The sequence below is a fragment of the Notothenia coriiceps genome, unplaced genomic scaffold (assembly GCF_000735185.1).
Source record: "Notothenia coriiceps isolate Sejong01 unplaced genomic scaffold, NC01 NC01_scaffold00005099, whole genome shotgun sequence".
Taxonomy (NCBI): Eukaryota; Metazoa; Chordata; class Actinopteri; order Perciformes; family Nototheniidae; genus Notothenia; species Notothenia coriiceps.
The window spans coordinates 10,372-24,916 of NW_011337800.1; the positions used below are offsets into that span (position 1 = coordinate 10,372).

Here is a 14,545-nt window from a genome sequence, read left to right on the forward strand (position 1 = left end):
ATAAGCACTTTATTTACGTCAAAAGCAGATTAATAAATCATTACTATATGGATTTTCTAATTCTATTTAGATATTGAAATACTAATTCCATAAACGAAATACTCTGCTGCGTGGAAACTGAATAATTCATTGATTTAAAAAGACATATTTGGCATTGGTGAGTTATAATACAACGTTTGCGCCGATTATCTTTAATTTATTACCTTAATTGAATTTCTTCCCCAAAGATAGATTTGGGTGTGATCAGTTTACATTCTCCTTCGAAGAGTCAAGGCGCAACGTGAGAGATACCGAGCCTGCAGCATCCTCCCTCTCCTCCTCGCTCTTTTTTCCCTCAGTGCATTTCACAGAGAGAAGGATCGGATTTGCTTGGTGCTCCTTTCAATGAACCATGGTGTCAATAAGCAGCTAGCAGGCCTCTGTGCTCCGGGTTGGATGCATAAGGAAGCTTATTCCGTTTTCAGAACAAACTGCTACAAACCTCAGCCCGCATTTCGATATGGAAAGATTTCAGATTTGTTTGCTTACACATTGTTCAGATGTAGCTCTTAATTGCTGTGGAGTTTGGCGCGGATCTTCTCTGTTGATTAGAAACCAGCAGCAGCTATGGCTTCACCTGTTCTTTGTGGCAGGCAGAGGGGAGGAAAGGCTGCTCCTGCAACACAAAAGGAGGTGCAGGACTGAAATATCTGCAGAGCACAAAGTGTACAGGCACCATTTTATTAGTCATAATACAACACATTGAATTCTGCCTTGATCAGGGACAAAATACAACACATTAGTTACATTAATATCCACATTTCAAACATGTAAAACTATGTTCTTTATTGTATGCCCTTAATGTACTGTCCATGGACATCATATTATAAGGATGCATATATATTTGGTTTAGGCATAACCTGGCATGGTCAGGTGTTAGCTTTATTTATTTGCAAATATTATCATGAAAAGAAAAGAAAAGCAGTATATGGGATATGTGTCGTTTTGAAAGTTGTTATAAAAGGCTGTTTGAATAAAAAAAACGTTATTATTTCGCTCTAATTTATTCCCATTGGTAGATGCAATCATTGAAAGGTTGTATTGTCATGTGCACAATAGCTTCAGCGTTGACAATGAAAGTCCCAGGCTTATCCAAGAATGCAACATAGTCTTCAATATATAATAAAAAGAGTCAGAAACAAATAGTGCAAGAAAAACAAGCAAGTGGCTATAGCTTTTAATTGGGTTTCTGTTCCTCTTACGGTGATGCTTTCAGATACCCGGAAGTGCTGGTGCACTCACAGTCAGTGCGCGGGTGTCTCTGCTCGCAGTGTGTTATATGGTGATGTGACTCCGGGACCGAGGGCGCACACCACCACCATCTCTGAGAGGGTTTTTCTGCTTCTTCTTCGTGCATCAGTCTCACTGTCTCTCCGTCTAACTCTAAATGCCATCGGCGTCTTCACCTCTATGTCACTCTTTCTTCACATTTGCAGAAAAAAAGTCTCCGATCAGCGTCCACTACAGGTCAGTAAATATTAAGATTTGCTCTCCATCATCCGTAATGCTCTGTCCAATAGGCTACCTCTTCACTCGCTGGCTTTGTATTTCGTTTTTGAATGATGGGAAACTTTTGCGAAGGGGTTAACGTGTGCGTAAAATGAAAATAAAACGAAAAGAAATCGGGACTTCGTTGAATCCAGAGAGGGAGCTGCCGCTTCATTTATCTCTGTGTGCACTGAAAAGGGGTGTTGATAATACAATGTCCACAACGTCCGCCATTGATGCCTTTTAACGTCGTTGTGAGCTGTTTGTTGTTATTTTTTTCATGGAGAGCGAAATTAGCTACGGTAATAATTAGCCACAGTTTCCTCTTGTGTCACTTGGGATTGATATGTACAAAAAAATGTGGCCAGCTAACTACATTTCTTCAAATATTTAGCCACCATCAAAACCGGCTCCCTAAAATAGCGCAGATGAGGTTTTTAACAACCTATTACATAGCTCAGGTTGGCGATATAAGCATGGATCCCATAGAAGCCGTGAAATTGATCTGATTATTGCCGGCAGTCATAAAAAAAAAAGGAGTTGAGTTTGCTGAAGCTGCGTTTCCCCCCTCTGTTATTAGTTTCCTCCATCTCGTCTTGGTCGATGTATTGATATGGCCGATGTTTGAATGAATGCCAAATTAAGGGCATCACACGTTACGGGCCAAGAGCTCTTACTGCATGCGAGACGTGGCGCACCCTTGATTTGATCCTAATCGGTATTTTATATATTTGTGTCTGTTTTACAAATGTCTACACTGGTCATTTATGTTGGATTAAATATTCTTTTGCTTTCAAACATTATTACTATGGTTTGTTTTTTCAAACAAAGATAGAGAATATGGTTTCATTTGAATTTTGTGGCAGAATTTGTTTTATTATGGCACACATACTTTAAGATTTTGCTTTTATTCTAGGCTCACAATTCAGGACATTTTAGCGATAATACAAGGGTGTCATGTTTAAAGTAGAATTAATGAATTAGATAAAAATATGAATGACTTTGTTTCTGTTGGGGATCTACGAGGTGAAAAGGCCCTGCACGCTAAATGAAAGATTACATCAGTGCGTCTGGCGAGGAGCGATATAGACACTGATAAGCATCAGTCAATTGGCAGACCGTTTTGTTTTTCTCTTTTTTTTTTCGTTGGGAAGAATGACACAAACTACGAAGTGCTGCTCTGTCTTTTTTCTTTTTTTTTAAATCGAAGTAAAAGCTGATTTATCCTACCGCTTATGTTCTCATTTTTAATCATTCTAGGAAATCCACTTCAAGTTTTACGTGCTCAACAAAGCAGAATTTGACGCCCTCGTTTTGTTCTGAGAAGCAGAGTTGGTTCACATGCTGACAGAATAGCAGCTCCTTTTTCTTGAAAAGACTAGTGAGGTGACAAATGACTCACAGGGTAAAATAAATTCAACATAAAGGTTAGCTGGGGTGGTTTCAAAATGTATGAGCATTTAACATATCACGATTACGGATATCATTTTAAATAGTGGGTGACTGGGCATCTTCATTGTTATAGCAGGCAAAAAATATAGCACTCTACTGTTTTTATCATTTACATCACATGTGCACATTCGCCAATATAAATTATTTTTATATTTATGAATAAATGCTCGTAACATAAGTACAGTTCAGGTTGAAATTAAGTGAGCAAAATATGATAAAACCCAGACACCAAAGCTTTTGATCACACACACACACACACACACACACACACACACACACACACACACACACACACACACACACACACACACACACACACACACACACACACACACACACACACACCATAATATTATACAATTCTATACCTATATTGTATTTGCTCTAATTTCTAAACAACATTTATGTGTGCTGCTTATTTAAACATGTGTTATCATTATTGAATGTATTTATTTATTGTTAGTATTACTAATATATAGTAGGCTAGTGTATTTTTTAAATATTATTTTATAGTAGCCTATTATTATTGTTGTGTGACTGTATCTGCCTGACTTCTGATAAATCAGCTGGCGGAAGGACAATATTATTTATGAGGCAAAAGAGTGATTGTAATTGCTGATGAGGTCACACACAGGAAGTTGGGGGACAAAGTACACACACACACACACACACACACACACACACACACACACACACACACACACACAATACAGACGTTATCTAAAACATCCCCCTCACTGGCAATGGTTTAATCCGTTCCTGTCTTAAATTCTCAGCCGTGATTTAGAAAAGGAACTGTGCCATCTATGTTTTGATTTTAATCACGACTGGCTGACATAATCAGATCTATGCCATCAAGAAACCCGATTGGCCCCTCGCCTACTTTTATGAATCAACCTTTACGCAAAACAGCTCTGTATTTGTAGGCCAATAACTTCAAAAATAGAGCAACGCTTTACACTCACTGACAGAGAAAAGGAACTGAAGCCACTCGTTCCCCCTCATATATAGCGACAGTTTGGGATTATCAATGACAACTTTTTATGAGAGCCAGTCGTATTCTGTGCTGAATAAGCTCCGGCGTTATTGACACGGAGGCTCGGGAATCAAGACATGGGATGGCTTCCATGTCCCATTCTCTAAGCTTCGATACATCCAAGTCATGAAACAAAAAAACATAATCGGGATTTGAGGCTACATTTACCGTCATGTGTTGCCTCTGAGCACCTATAACGGGTACTTTGTGGATAATGGCTCCGCGATACTTTTCAAGAGGATAATTACACGAGTCCGCTGACAGTTTGACAATGGCAGCTACAGCAGTTTGCATCCAAGTTCAGTCTCAGGTTTGCATGAGTGAGGAACGCTCCCCCCCCTCTCCAGGTATAGGGCTATCCTGGAGAGAGAAAAATACAACGCATTGCCAAATCTCGCTCAGTCACTCAGAACAACCTCGATATCAAAGAAAATTAATTAAATGAATAGCTAATGGAGTCATCGCCTTAGCACATGGCCTTGGGTTAAACATTTCTGATGATTAAAATAAAGCCTTTTTATAATGAATACTATCGATCAGTGATGGTCAATTTCATGCACTTCGGTGCAGCCACATTAAACCGACCCTACCTGATATTATAGTGCGTCGTGGTGCAAGGGCGTGCGCGCACCCGATGCCTACCCACTGCTGCGCGCTTCAGTGGGAGTAAGGGCTCATTTCCTGACTGTTTAACACCGCGGTGACGTCACATCCAGTAGCGTCGCCGAGGCTGCCCCCTACACAGACACACAATATCTATATTACACAATCTGAGAGAATATGGAGAAGCCCAACTGGGCTTCAGACATAAAATACTTCCCGAAGGACCCCCCCCTTTGCGAGGCATCGTGCATGTATGAAATTGAACACACAGAGTAACTCCTCTCTGATTTAAATGGGAAAATGTTTTTTTATTTTGTATTTTTATTGTTGATGTTAATTTGTTAAAGCTGAAAAAGATGAAAAGCGAGCTGGGGTAAATCACTTCCTGTGAGCTCTTTCGCGTTACATTTAATGCACTGTTTTCTTAATAAATAATGACATGAGCCATTGTTGCCTGTGTGTCTGAGGGTATGGTTATTGCTCAGATGCATGTAAGTTAACTGAAAGACAATAAAAGCCTATTGTAGGGTTTAGTTTATTTATTTTTCGCAGTCTAAAGTTCAGTGAGACTGCCAGTTTGTCCTTGTCCGCGCCTGCTTCACGGTGAGTAGGTCGGCTCAATTCGGATTTTCCATTATAATAATGTGCCTGTCACCGCGAGAGGACGCACTGTCACAATTTTAAGAGTGTAAATGTCCCAGAGCAACAGGCTCTGCTGCAGCTTCTCCTGCACACACAAGCTGTTAAAAAAATGCAAACTGCAGTAAAAAAAGAAGAAGCTTTATTTTGTACTTTTATTTTAATTAGATGTTTCTTTAGGAGGGGAGACGCTTAATTTTTCCTCTTTAAAAAAAAAATGTGTGTAGCCTTTTTGTTTGTTTCCATGCACGATAAGGGTGTAAAGTTTTATTGGGCCTATTTAGAAGAATTACCTTCTATATAAATGATATCTTTTTGGAGGAGGTCACTGAAAGAAATCTTCCTGCCCCCCCCTGGTCTACGTTATATTCAATTAGGGCAGGCCCCTCCCATTAACTGATGACACTGACAGACCCTCCTTAAGTTGCGTCGCGCCACAGCTGTCTGCAAGCATTGAGCTGCCTGGCGCCATCCTGAAAGAATGCCTTCACTGTAAAAAAAAAAAAGAAAAAAAAAAAAAGAGAGTAGAGAGAGAGCTAGAGAGAGAGGGAGAGAGAGAGAGAGAAAAAGAGGGTTAGAGCAAGGGTGAGCGAGCAAACGCCACACAGACGAGAGGGAGAGAGAGAGAGAGAGAGAGATAGAGAGAGGAGTTAATGGAGAGGGTACAACTGCGCACAAACAGATTTGATCACAGAGTTTAACTTGCTGGTGCCGGTCAGTGAAGCCATCCGCTGCGCAGACCTCCACTACTTGTTGAGCCTGGCTGAAAACGCTTTTCTTCTGAAAGAGCGGTTCAGGAAATCTGCGTGGAGCTGGATTCCATTTTGGACGTATTATTATGACAACAGCTTTGTTGCATTTGTAATGTAGGGGTAGGTTTTGTGTTTTTTCTTTTTAACCCGGGAACATTTATTTTAGCCGTAGCCTACTGCATGTGAACTATAAAAACAATAAGACAATTAATTATTATCTCTGTCTCCAGGTGATCGGAAGCAAGCGCGGAACCTGTGGATTTAACTGAAAGAAACACGGATTTGGGACAGTTTATTTCTTATCTCGTGACTTATACCGATTTGCTTCGGAGTGCATGAACATTTACTAAAGAAAAAAAGCAACAAAAGCAATGGAAGTAAGTTCGGATCAGCCAAGATGGATGAGCCATCATCTGAATGAGCAGCACCCCGGCTCACATCACCCGGGCCTCGGCCACTCATACATGGACCCTTCGCAGTACCAGCTACCTGACGATGTGGATGTACTCTTTAATATCGACGCGCAGGGGAACCACGTCCCTCAATACTATGGAAACTCAGTGCGAGCCGTCCAGAGGTACCCTCCTCCTCCACACAGTAAGTAAAGTCCCTGTTTAGGCCTTTTATTTAATAATGTGAACATTATAGGCTAGGCTAGTCTTTAGATCCTTGTGCGTAATTTAGCCCTGAAGCAAATACTCAATTACTGTCTCTGTGCTTGGAATTGTTTGCATTATCTGACTGTGATGCAGGCCAGGTTTCGGTTTTGGCCTGAGTTGACATCGTCTTAAAAAACCTGAGAGCGTAAAGTGTTGTGAAACCACCCCGTAAATATGTATGGTTTACCTCCAGTTTGTCTTTGGTTTCTGTCTACCGCTTATATCGCATTCTATCCCCGTCTAAACTTCACAGACATGGAACAAAATATTACATCCAGCTGACCCATGTCAGAAGTTTCTATTAAAATTCCGCGCGTAATTTATTTCCCCAATTTAGTCATGAATTTAAACAAATAGATATGTTGGCACAGATATCTCATGCAGTTTCACCTGGAATATGTTGGTAATTTTAAATAGCATGTTTTCACTTCTTTATGTATATATTTGTTCATTAGGTCGTAGTTATTTTAAGAGTTCCCTATATCGTAGACTTCCTCAACAGTTAATTCACCATGTTGTCTCTATTTAGGCTTTTGACTTACAAGCATTTAGTTGCATCAGGGCCTGTTTAAAAGGAAAAAGCACAGGGCAAAATATGCATATGTAACTCGTTTCTATACATAACAGGGAAACGAATGAGGTGAAATATTCTTGTTAGAAATGTTATTGCTATAAGCAAATTAATGTGTTAACAAAAATGATAATGATAATAATCGATGGCTTGTTCAGGCACACAGTTGGACTTTTACGCTGCTAAATGGTTGATCAGAGTGTGTTTGTATGGTCGCAGACTGAGCTCAGGTTGTGATGTTTCTTGTGTTTCTGCGACCCAGGTAGCCAGGTGTGCCGTCCCTCATTACTGCACGGCTCCCTGCCCTGGCTGGAGGGCAGCAAAGGCATCGCCCCGCACCACAGCACGTCTCCCTGGAACCTGAGCCCCTTCCCCAAAAACCCCCTGCACCACGGCTCCCCGGCAGGCCTGTCCGTATACCCCTCCGCTTCCTCCTCCTCCCTGTCCACCGGTCACTCCAGTCCGCACCTCTTCACGTTTCCCCCGACCCCGCCGAAAGACGTGTCCCCGGACCCCGGCATGTCTAACTCCGGGAGACAGGAGGACAAAGAGTGCATAAAGTACCAGGTGACCCTGGCCGAGAGTATGAAACTGGAGTCAGCTCACAGCCGGAGCGTGGCATCAATCGGAGCAGGGTCTTCCTCTGCCCACCACCCACTCGCCTCATACCCATCTTATGTCCCTGAATACGGCCCAGGCCTCTTCCCACCAAGTAGCCTGATAGGTGGGTCATCCTCTAGTTATGGTTCCAAAACAAGACCAAAATCAAGGTCCTGTTCAGGTAGGCGTGCGCTTTACTACATTCCCTTTTGATCTAACATTATTCCCCAGATGTGCAGGCGTAATGATCAGCCATGTTCAATCTCATATACAAAAAATGCCCATGAGCAGCTCATATACATCCCTCACATGAACAACTTCTCCTTTTGGGGCTAAAGGCCATGCAGGTCAAGCTGTATTATAATCAGGCGTACAATATGCCTCAAAGCTTTCTTTCATTATCTGATATAATGATAATAATAATACAAATAATAATTATACGAATAATAATAATAATAATAATAATACATTAAGATAAAAAATATATAATACAAGTAAAATTTCCAAATGAAATGTGGAAAATAAATACAATATAAAAAAATAAAAAAATAATCTATATCCCAGAGTAAAGATATTTTTACCCCAACAAAAAACCCCAATCATTACGCAAAGGGGTTGAATGCTTAGATTCGTTTAGGTCGTGTTTTTTCTTCCTCCTCTACACTCACAGAGGCAGAGAGAGACAGAGGGGAAGCCAGCTCTCCGGCCAGTGTCGCCCCGTTTATATGTTTAGGATAATCCCATTACTGTCACACCAGTGCACGCCACAGTTGCATTGTTTATCCAGCGAGAGAGCACCGGATGCTGCTCGTTCATTCACAGGGAAAAGCGGCTGAGCCTCTGCCGTGCACGAAGCATTGAGGGAGGGAAGGGAAAGAGAGAGTGTGGGGAAATATTTCAAAAATTGTTAGGCAAGGATGGTAATTATTTTAAAGGTTGCGGCTGCTCAGCTGAAAAGCAGTTTCCTGTAATGAGATTAATATCAGAGGCTTTGAATGGAGTATAGAAAACTGTGGATTAGTTGATGCATATCATCGGGATTATTCAGCATTCACACACTTAATGCAAATAAAGATTTTAATTGGAGGATAATGTACGTTTTAAGATATTTACCGATATGATTAGTATTCAGACTTTATTAGTTCAGTGTTCGCGTCAAACACACCTTGTGTAATGTTCTAAATCTGTATTGCTGAGGCCTGTTTTTACTCGAGTAATATGCACTGGATCATGTATGATTTCAGCAGCAGGATAAAACAGATTTATTTTTTAGACACTTGCATGTCTGTCACGTTAAAACGCGGGCACGAGTCAGCCTGACACATGTCTCTGATGTGTGAAGAAGAAGGGCTGTGTTTTGCAGCTCGGTAAAAAGGGGAAGTGCGGCTGCATGAAAATGCAAAAAGGCTCTCTGCGTTGCACAAAAGCCCTGTGTGAGTCTCTGCTTTCAAATAATGTGAGTGTGGCTGCAGCACCCTTGTTTCAGTTTCAGCACCCCCCCCTCTCTATAATCACACTGTCAGTGCGCGGCTCACCTGTCGGGGTCACTAGAGAAGTGTCAGTCAAACATGGACCCCTCAATCGTTTCAAAAATAAAAGACAGACTGATATGAAAAAAAAAGATATAGGCAAAATTGACGTATTATTATGATTATTATTATTCAAACTATATACTGGGTGACAAGAAAAATAAGAAGGCTTATTTTGTTTAAATGACCACGGACTATTTTTAAAACCATGAAACCGTGTCTAAAATATTTGTTGTTTTAAAAAAGAAATGCAGTTTTATGGACCTCAACAAAAACTATTCATCATAATCAACATTTACATGTGTCTAATGAGTTAATGTTTGTGGTAAAAATGTAATATGTGATGCAGTATAAGTCATACCTGTATTTCAAATATTACATTATCATGGTTGTTGACGCTTTTCCTGCATTTGCATGTTTTTACCAGATGTAATGTGTGTCTTGAATAATCAATAATTATTTTTCAAGGACTAACTGACCTGGTACTCTCTCCCATGTTTTCTGTGCGTGTGTGTGAATGTGTGGTGGCTCTTGCAGAAGGTAGAGAGTGTGTGAACTGCGGGGCCACGTCTACTCCGCTGTGGAGGCGGGACGGTACGGGTCACTATCTGTGTAACGCCTGCGGACTCTATCACAAGATGAACGGGCAGAATCGCCCTCTCATCAAACCCAAGCGGCGGCTGGTACGTCTCCACCACATTTCTCTATTGATGACATTTCCGTCTCTCTCTCTGTTTTTCCCCTATCCAGGAAGAAGTAGGCCTATTAGCTGCAGGAAATTGACTCGACAAGTGCAGGTCTCTGTTTTCAGATACTACCATAGAAAAAACTGCACCGTTTTTTTTTTTTTAAATGCAATGACGATGCTATTTTTTATTTGCTAAAATTGTCATTGATTATTCTGTTTAGGCCCCATGTGTATTATTCTGGAGATGCATTGCCTCCATTAAAGAGAGCTTCTGTAGCTTGTGGCTGCAGGCCTGCATTTTAAAACGCACAATGAGCTCCATCTTTTAAACATTATTTTGACATTTTACGATACATTTGTAGGCTGTTTTATTGCAATACTTATGAATGCTCCAGGTCGAGTTATTTGTTAGCAGTTATGTCAGGGAAAGCCCCTATCATCAAAGCTGTATCTTTATCTTTAGAGGAGTTCCCCAGCCTTCTTATATGAGCAAAATCTTTCGAGGCAAGTATCCAGTCCTGTTCTGGACCTTTTCTCTCCTCTTCGCCTCTAATGTGAAAACCTGACTTCCCAGGAAAGGGCTGCCGGATATCTGAGCAGCGCAGATAAGTCGCTTTTAACAACACAACCCGCTTCCCCAGTCAAAACACAGAGGCCAGCACAGTCACGACTCGAGATTATTTAGTGTTAGATTCTCCCCTCAAATACGCGCGGCTGGTGGCTAAAGTGGGTAATTGGCACGCCACATTTGACCTATTTAAACAAAAATAATCTTATTTATAGGCCAGGAAGTGACACCATAGAACCAATAGATGACCTGCCAATGTGCCAATTTCGATTTAATAATAGCTCGTATGCTCAAATGTAATGTTACTTGGCAGAGAGAAGAGATTATTTGCTGATTTGACAGCAAGCGTAATCATAATTAAAAAAAGGACTGAAGTAAAGGTTAAGATCATAGCCAAACACATTTTATACGAACTTAATAAGGCTTATTCCTCCGAGCTGATTGGTTATTCACAGCATACAGCAGGGGTTATTAGGCCACCACGTGTGTATAATTGGAAATCCCTCCCTGAGATAATGTAGTCCTTTACGTTAGTGTGTCCTTTGCGCTCACCTGTCTATCGATTGTTTTTAGAGATTATAACATCAATGTCAGGCCAGTGCTGCAAACTGGGCCGTAAGACAGGCAGTAAATCCATGGAAGACATGACTTTCACTGTGTCAGGATGAAGAGAGGCTTTTACTCTGCTGTAGCCTGCAGCGAAGCTAAAAATATCCACATTTTCTTTTTTTATTATGCTTTTAATTGGCGTGCAATTATTGCTCATGGTTCATCTCACTGCATGATATCTTATTATTTTCTTTCCATATTGTCACCGTTTTAGAATCATCTTATATAAGAGTCTTTTAATCGATAATAAATCGTTATGTTCTTCCTTTTCACTTGAATTTTTTCACGTCACGAGGTCGACATTTTAAACGGGCTTTCGTGGCACAACCATGCATTTAAAGAGGACATTTAATCAGATTTAATAGCTCTCTTATTTCAAGGCTCTGCTTTTATGTCTTCTGTAAATATTTATTCTTCAGGAGGTATGTGCTCTATGACGCTATTTTTAGCCTGGAGTGAAAGCAGCTCTGATTTAGGTATTTATGTCTTTATTTAAAGCTATTTTTAAAATTACAAAATAAGAACTATGGGGTGCACATTAACAATGTACATCCAGCTTTTTTTTGATCAGCACGATTTGTCTTTTATAAATAGCTTTAACAGAATACACATAAGTAAAACATAGACATTTCATTTAAATGAAAGGAAGTAAAATTGCAATTTCTTATTGCATTTATAGATATGTTGTAGGCTATTATGCAAGATGCCATATACATGTCGGCAAAAATAAAAAATAAACAACCTTAAAGACGATTTTTTTGTGATCTATTTCAGCCCAATATTTATTTATTAAATCACATCAACAAACGCCATATTTTCATTTTTATCACAGTGCTAGAATCACGTATTCTTTACAGGAATTGCAGCCCTGAATGTAGATCTTAAATGCATCCATGTTGGTTGGGTAATCACCTGGTCACGTGACGCTCTTTGCCCCTCTGTGTTTGTGCAGTCTGCAGCCAGACGCGCCGGGACGTCGTGTGCAAACTGCCAGACCACGACGACGACGCTGTGGCGGAGAAACGCCAACGGGGACCCGGTGTGTAACGCCTGCGGCCTGTACTACAAACTGCACAATGTAAGTAATAAACCTTCATAGGAGATCTCGGTATCCCATCAAACAGCATGTCCTGAATACTTATTCCTCCATCTCCATCTTTATTTCTCCCTCATCACGTCCCACCTTGCCCTCCTCCTCTGCATATTTTATCTGATTTGTCCCTGCTGAGGATTTCCGGGCCACGGCGATAACAAACAGTGTGGAATTAATAGGATTTATTGGCAGTAAGTGCGAATCTAAAATGTATAAGTGAACCAAGCCCGCAGCCGGTTTGCTTTTGAATATTAAAGAAGGGGGCTTAATTAAAATTCGATTAATTTCCAGGCCGATTTTTTTTCTTCTTATTTCTAGCCTTTTGGTTCGCCAGGGACTCAGAGTCCCCCCTCTGACCACCAATCCGCCTGATTCGTTTTGGGTCGGTTAGCGCCTCACCACATCATTTCACAACCTCAATCTGAAGACCCCAGGGACTCGTTTATCTCCCCCCTCTCTCCTCTCTTCAGCACAAAGCTGTCACTTTTAATCAAAAAGCCATTGTAGTTGTAACTAATAATAATAATAAGTTCTCGAGGCCACATGTAGGTAATATTTCCCCTCTTCAGTCAACAGATAGAGGTTATATATTCCTGTGTGTGAGGAGAAGAGTATCCCGCTCCATGCTTGTCATGCAAGCGCCTCACACTAAATCATTTTCCCATGTTACTTTTGGCATAGGGCTGCAGAAACAGATTCAGACCAAGGTTAAAAGGAGAGAAGAATAATATTTCCCAGTCCACATATTAGCATTTGAACTGACCCTGACCTTGGAGTAATTGTAAAATGAGTTTATTTTGGTAAATCCAGACTTCTGTTGCTCCCTTTGAAACAAATTCCACATTTTGCATGGAGACTTTAGCCCTGCTCGCCTGCATGTGTGTCCCAAAACACTTGGTGGTACAGTGTGTTGTCCCGTAAGCTTAGATAAGAAGCTTGTGAACACAGGAAAAGTTGCCACAAACAGGAGGTCTTGTTAACACCAAAAACACAGACAGACTCTTTTCAGTAATCAGGGTTTAGTCACCGCGTGTGAAATATGTCTTTCTCATCTTTCGATCTCTGAACGTAGTACAGTGTGCTCAGCTTTGACACCTCTGAGCACGCTTTCAGGTGGTTAGCTGCTGGTTTTGGGACAGAGGATGTGAGGGTCTGCTCTGTGTATTCTGCGGTGGTCATTGACTTGTACTCTCTTGGCTTTTGTTTGATGTGCTTGGGCGGCGGCCGGGCGCAGGCCGGAGGCCCAAGGCTTCCTCTGTGAGACATCTCAGCATCAAAGGGCAGGCCTGACTGGCTCTAGGTGGGCGTAGCATGCCTTAGAGCTGGAAGCACGGCAGAGAGTCCCCCAGTATGGAACCACATCTTAGAGATTGAAACCACATCACTGCAGATAGAGCTCTGCCCTCCACTAATCACTCAGGCCACTAAAATGCCAATGTCTCAGGCAGAATCTCCCCTTTCCCCAGGAAGAAGTGCTCAAAAAGAGCAGGAAGCCAGTCGGCCTCATCCACCTCCCCTCATAATCCTGCTCAAAGCCCGAATTCCATCATCCAGCTCCCATCCCCAGATAAACCTATGCTGGAATATGGCATCTGGGGCCATTTTGGCCAGAAGACGGCCACGCGGTTAAGGAGGAGGGAGGAGAGGAGGACTTGGCCGGCGCTGGCGGTCGTCATGGCCATGTGTCTCTGTGTTCGCCGTTAGCTGCCAGACCCTTCACCGTCTCTGTTCTGCACACTCGCTCCATCTCCCCTCCATCTTTCCTGTTTCTCTCTTTCTTTCTGGCACAGTCACAGATACAGTTCAGCCTAAACGAATCAACATCTAAATCCAGCCACACACACACACACACACACACACACACACACACACACACACACACACACACACACACACACACACACACACACACACACACACACACACACACACACACACTACACACTACACACACTACTACGTACTACTACGTACTACTACGTACTACTACGTACTACGTACGTACGTACGTACGTACTACTACTACGTACGTACGTACGTACGACGTACGTACGTACGTACGTACGTACGTACGTACGTACGTACGTACGTACGTACGTACGTACGTACGTACGTACGTACGTACGTACGTACGTACGTACGTACGTACGTACGTACGTACGTACGTACGTACGTACGTACGTACGTACGTACGTACTACGTACGTACTACGTACGTAC

The 14,545-nt window shown here is 41.7% G+C and overlaps 1 protein-coding gene across 6 annotated transcripts; it reads left to right on the forward strand.

Annotated features, from left to right (window-relative positions):
• The first annotated feature begins 1,333 nt into the window (after nt 1-1,333).
• On the forward strand, nt 1,334-12,347 carry gata3 (GATA binding protein 3). Of its 6 annotated transcripts, none has more exons than XM_010768087.1 (6): nt 5,791-6,129; nt 6,240-6,606; nt 7,502-8,020; nt 9,906-9,962; nt 10,119-10,165; nt 12,186-12,347. In XM_010768087.1, the coding sequence occupies exons 2-6, from the start codon at nt 6,381-6,383 to the stop codon at nt 12,330-12,332; spliced, it is 996 nt and encodes a 331-aa protein (XP_010766389.1). In that variant the 5' UTR covers nt 5,791-6,129; nt 6,240-6,380; the 3' UTR covers nt 12,333-12,347. The 6 variants fall into 6 exon arrangements, with proteins under 6 accessions (XP_010766387.1, XP_010766389.1, XP_010766391.1 ...); XM_010768089.1 differs by having other exon boundaries at nt 7,502-7,963; XM_010768085.1 differs by lacking the exons at nt 5,791-6,129; nt 10,119-10,165 and adding an exon at nt 1,334-1,506 and having other exon boundaries at nt 9,906-10,051.
• Nucleotides 12,348-14,545: the final 2,198 nt, after the last annotated feature.

Coding starts and splice junctions, on each gene's coding strand:
- gata3 (XM_010768085.1), top strand. CDS start 6,381: ATGGAAGTAAGTTCGGATCAGCCAAGATGGATGAGCCATCATCTGAAT. Junction 6,607..7,501: donor GTACCCTCCTCCTCCACACA/GTAAGTAAAGTC, acceptor TCTGCGACCCAG/GTAGCCAGGTGTGCCGTCCC. Junction 10,052..12,185: donor TCAAACCCAAGCGGCGGCTG/GTACGTCTCCAC, acceptor GTGTTTGTGCAG/TCTGCAGCCAGACGCGCCGG.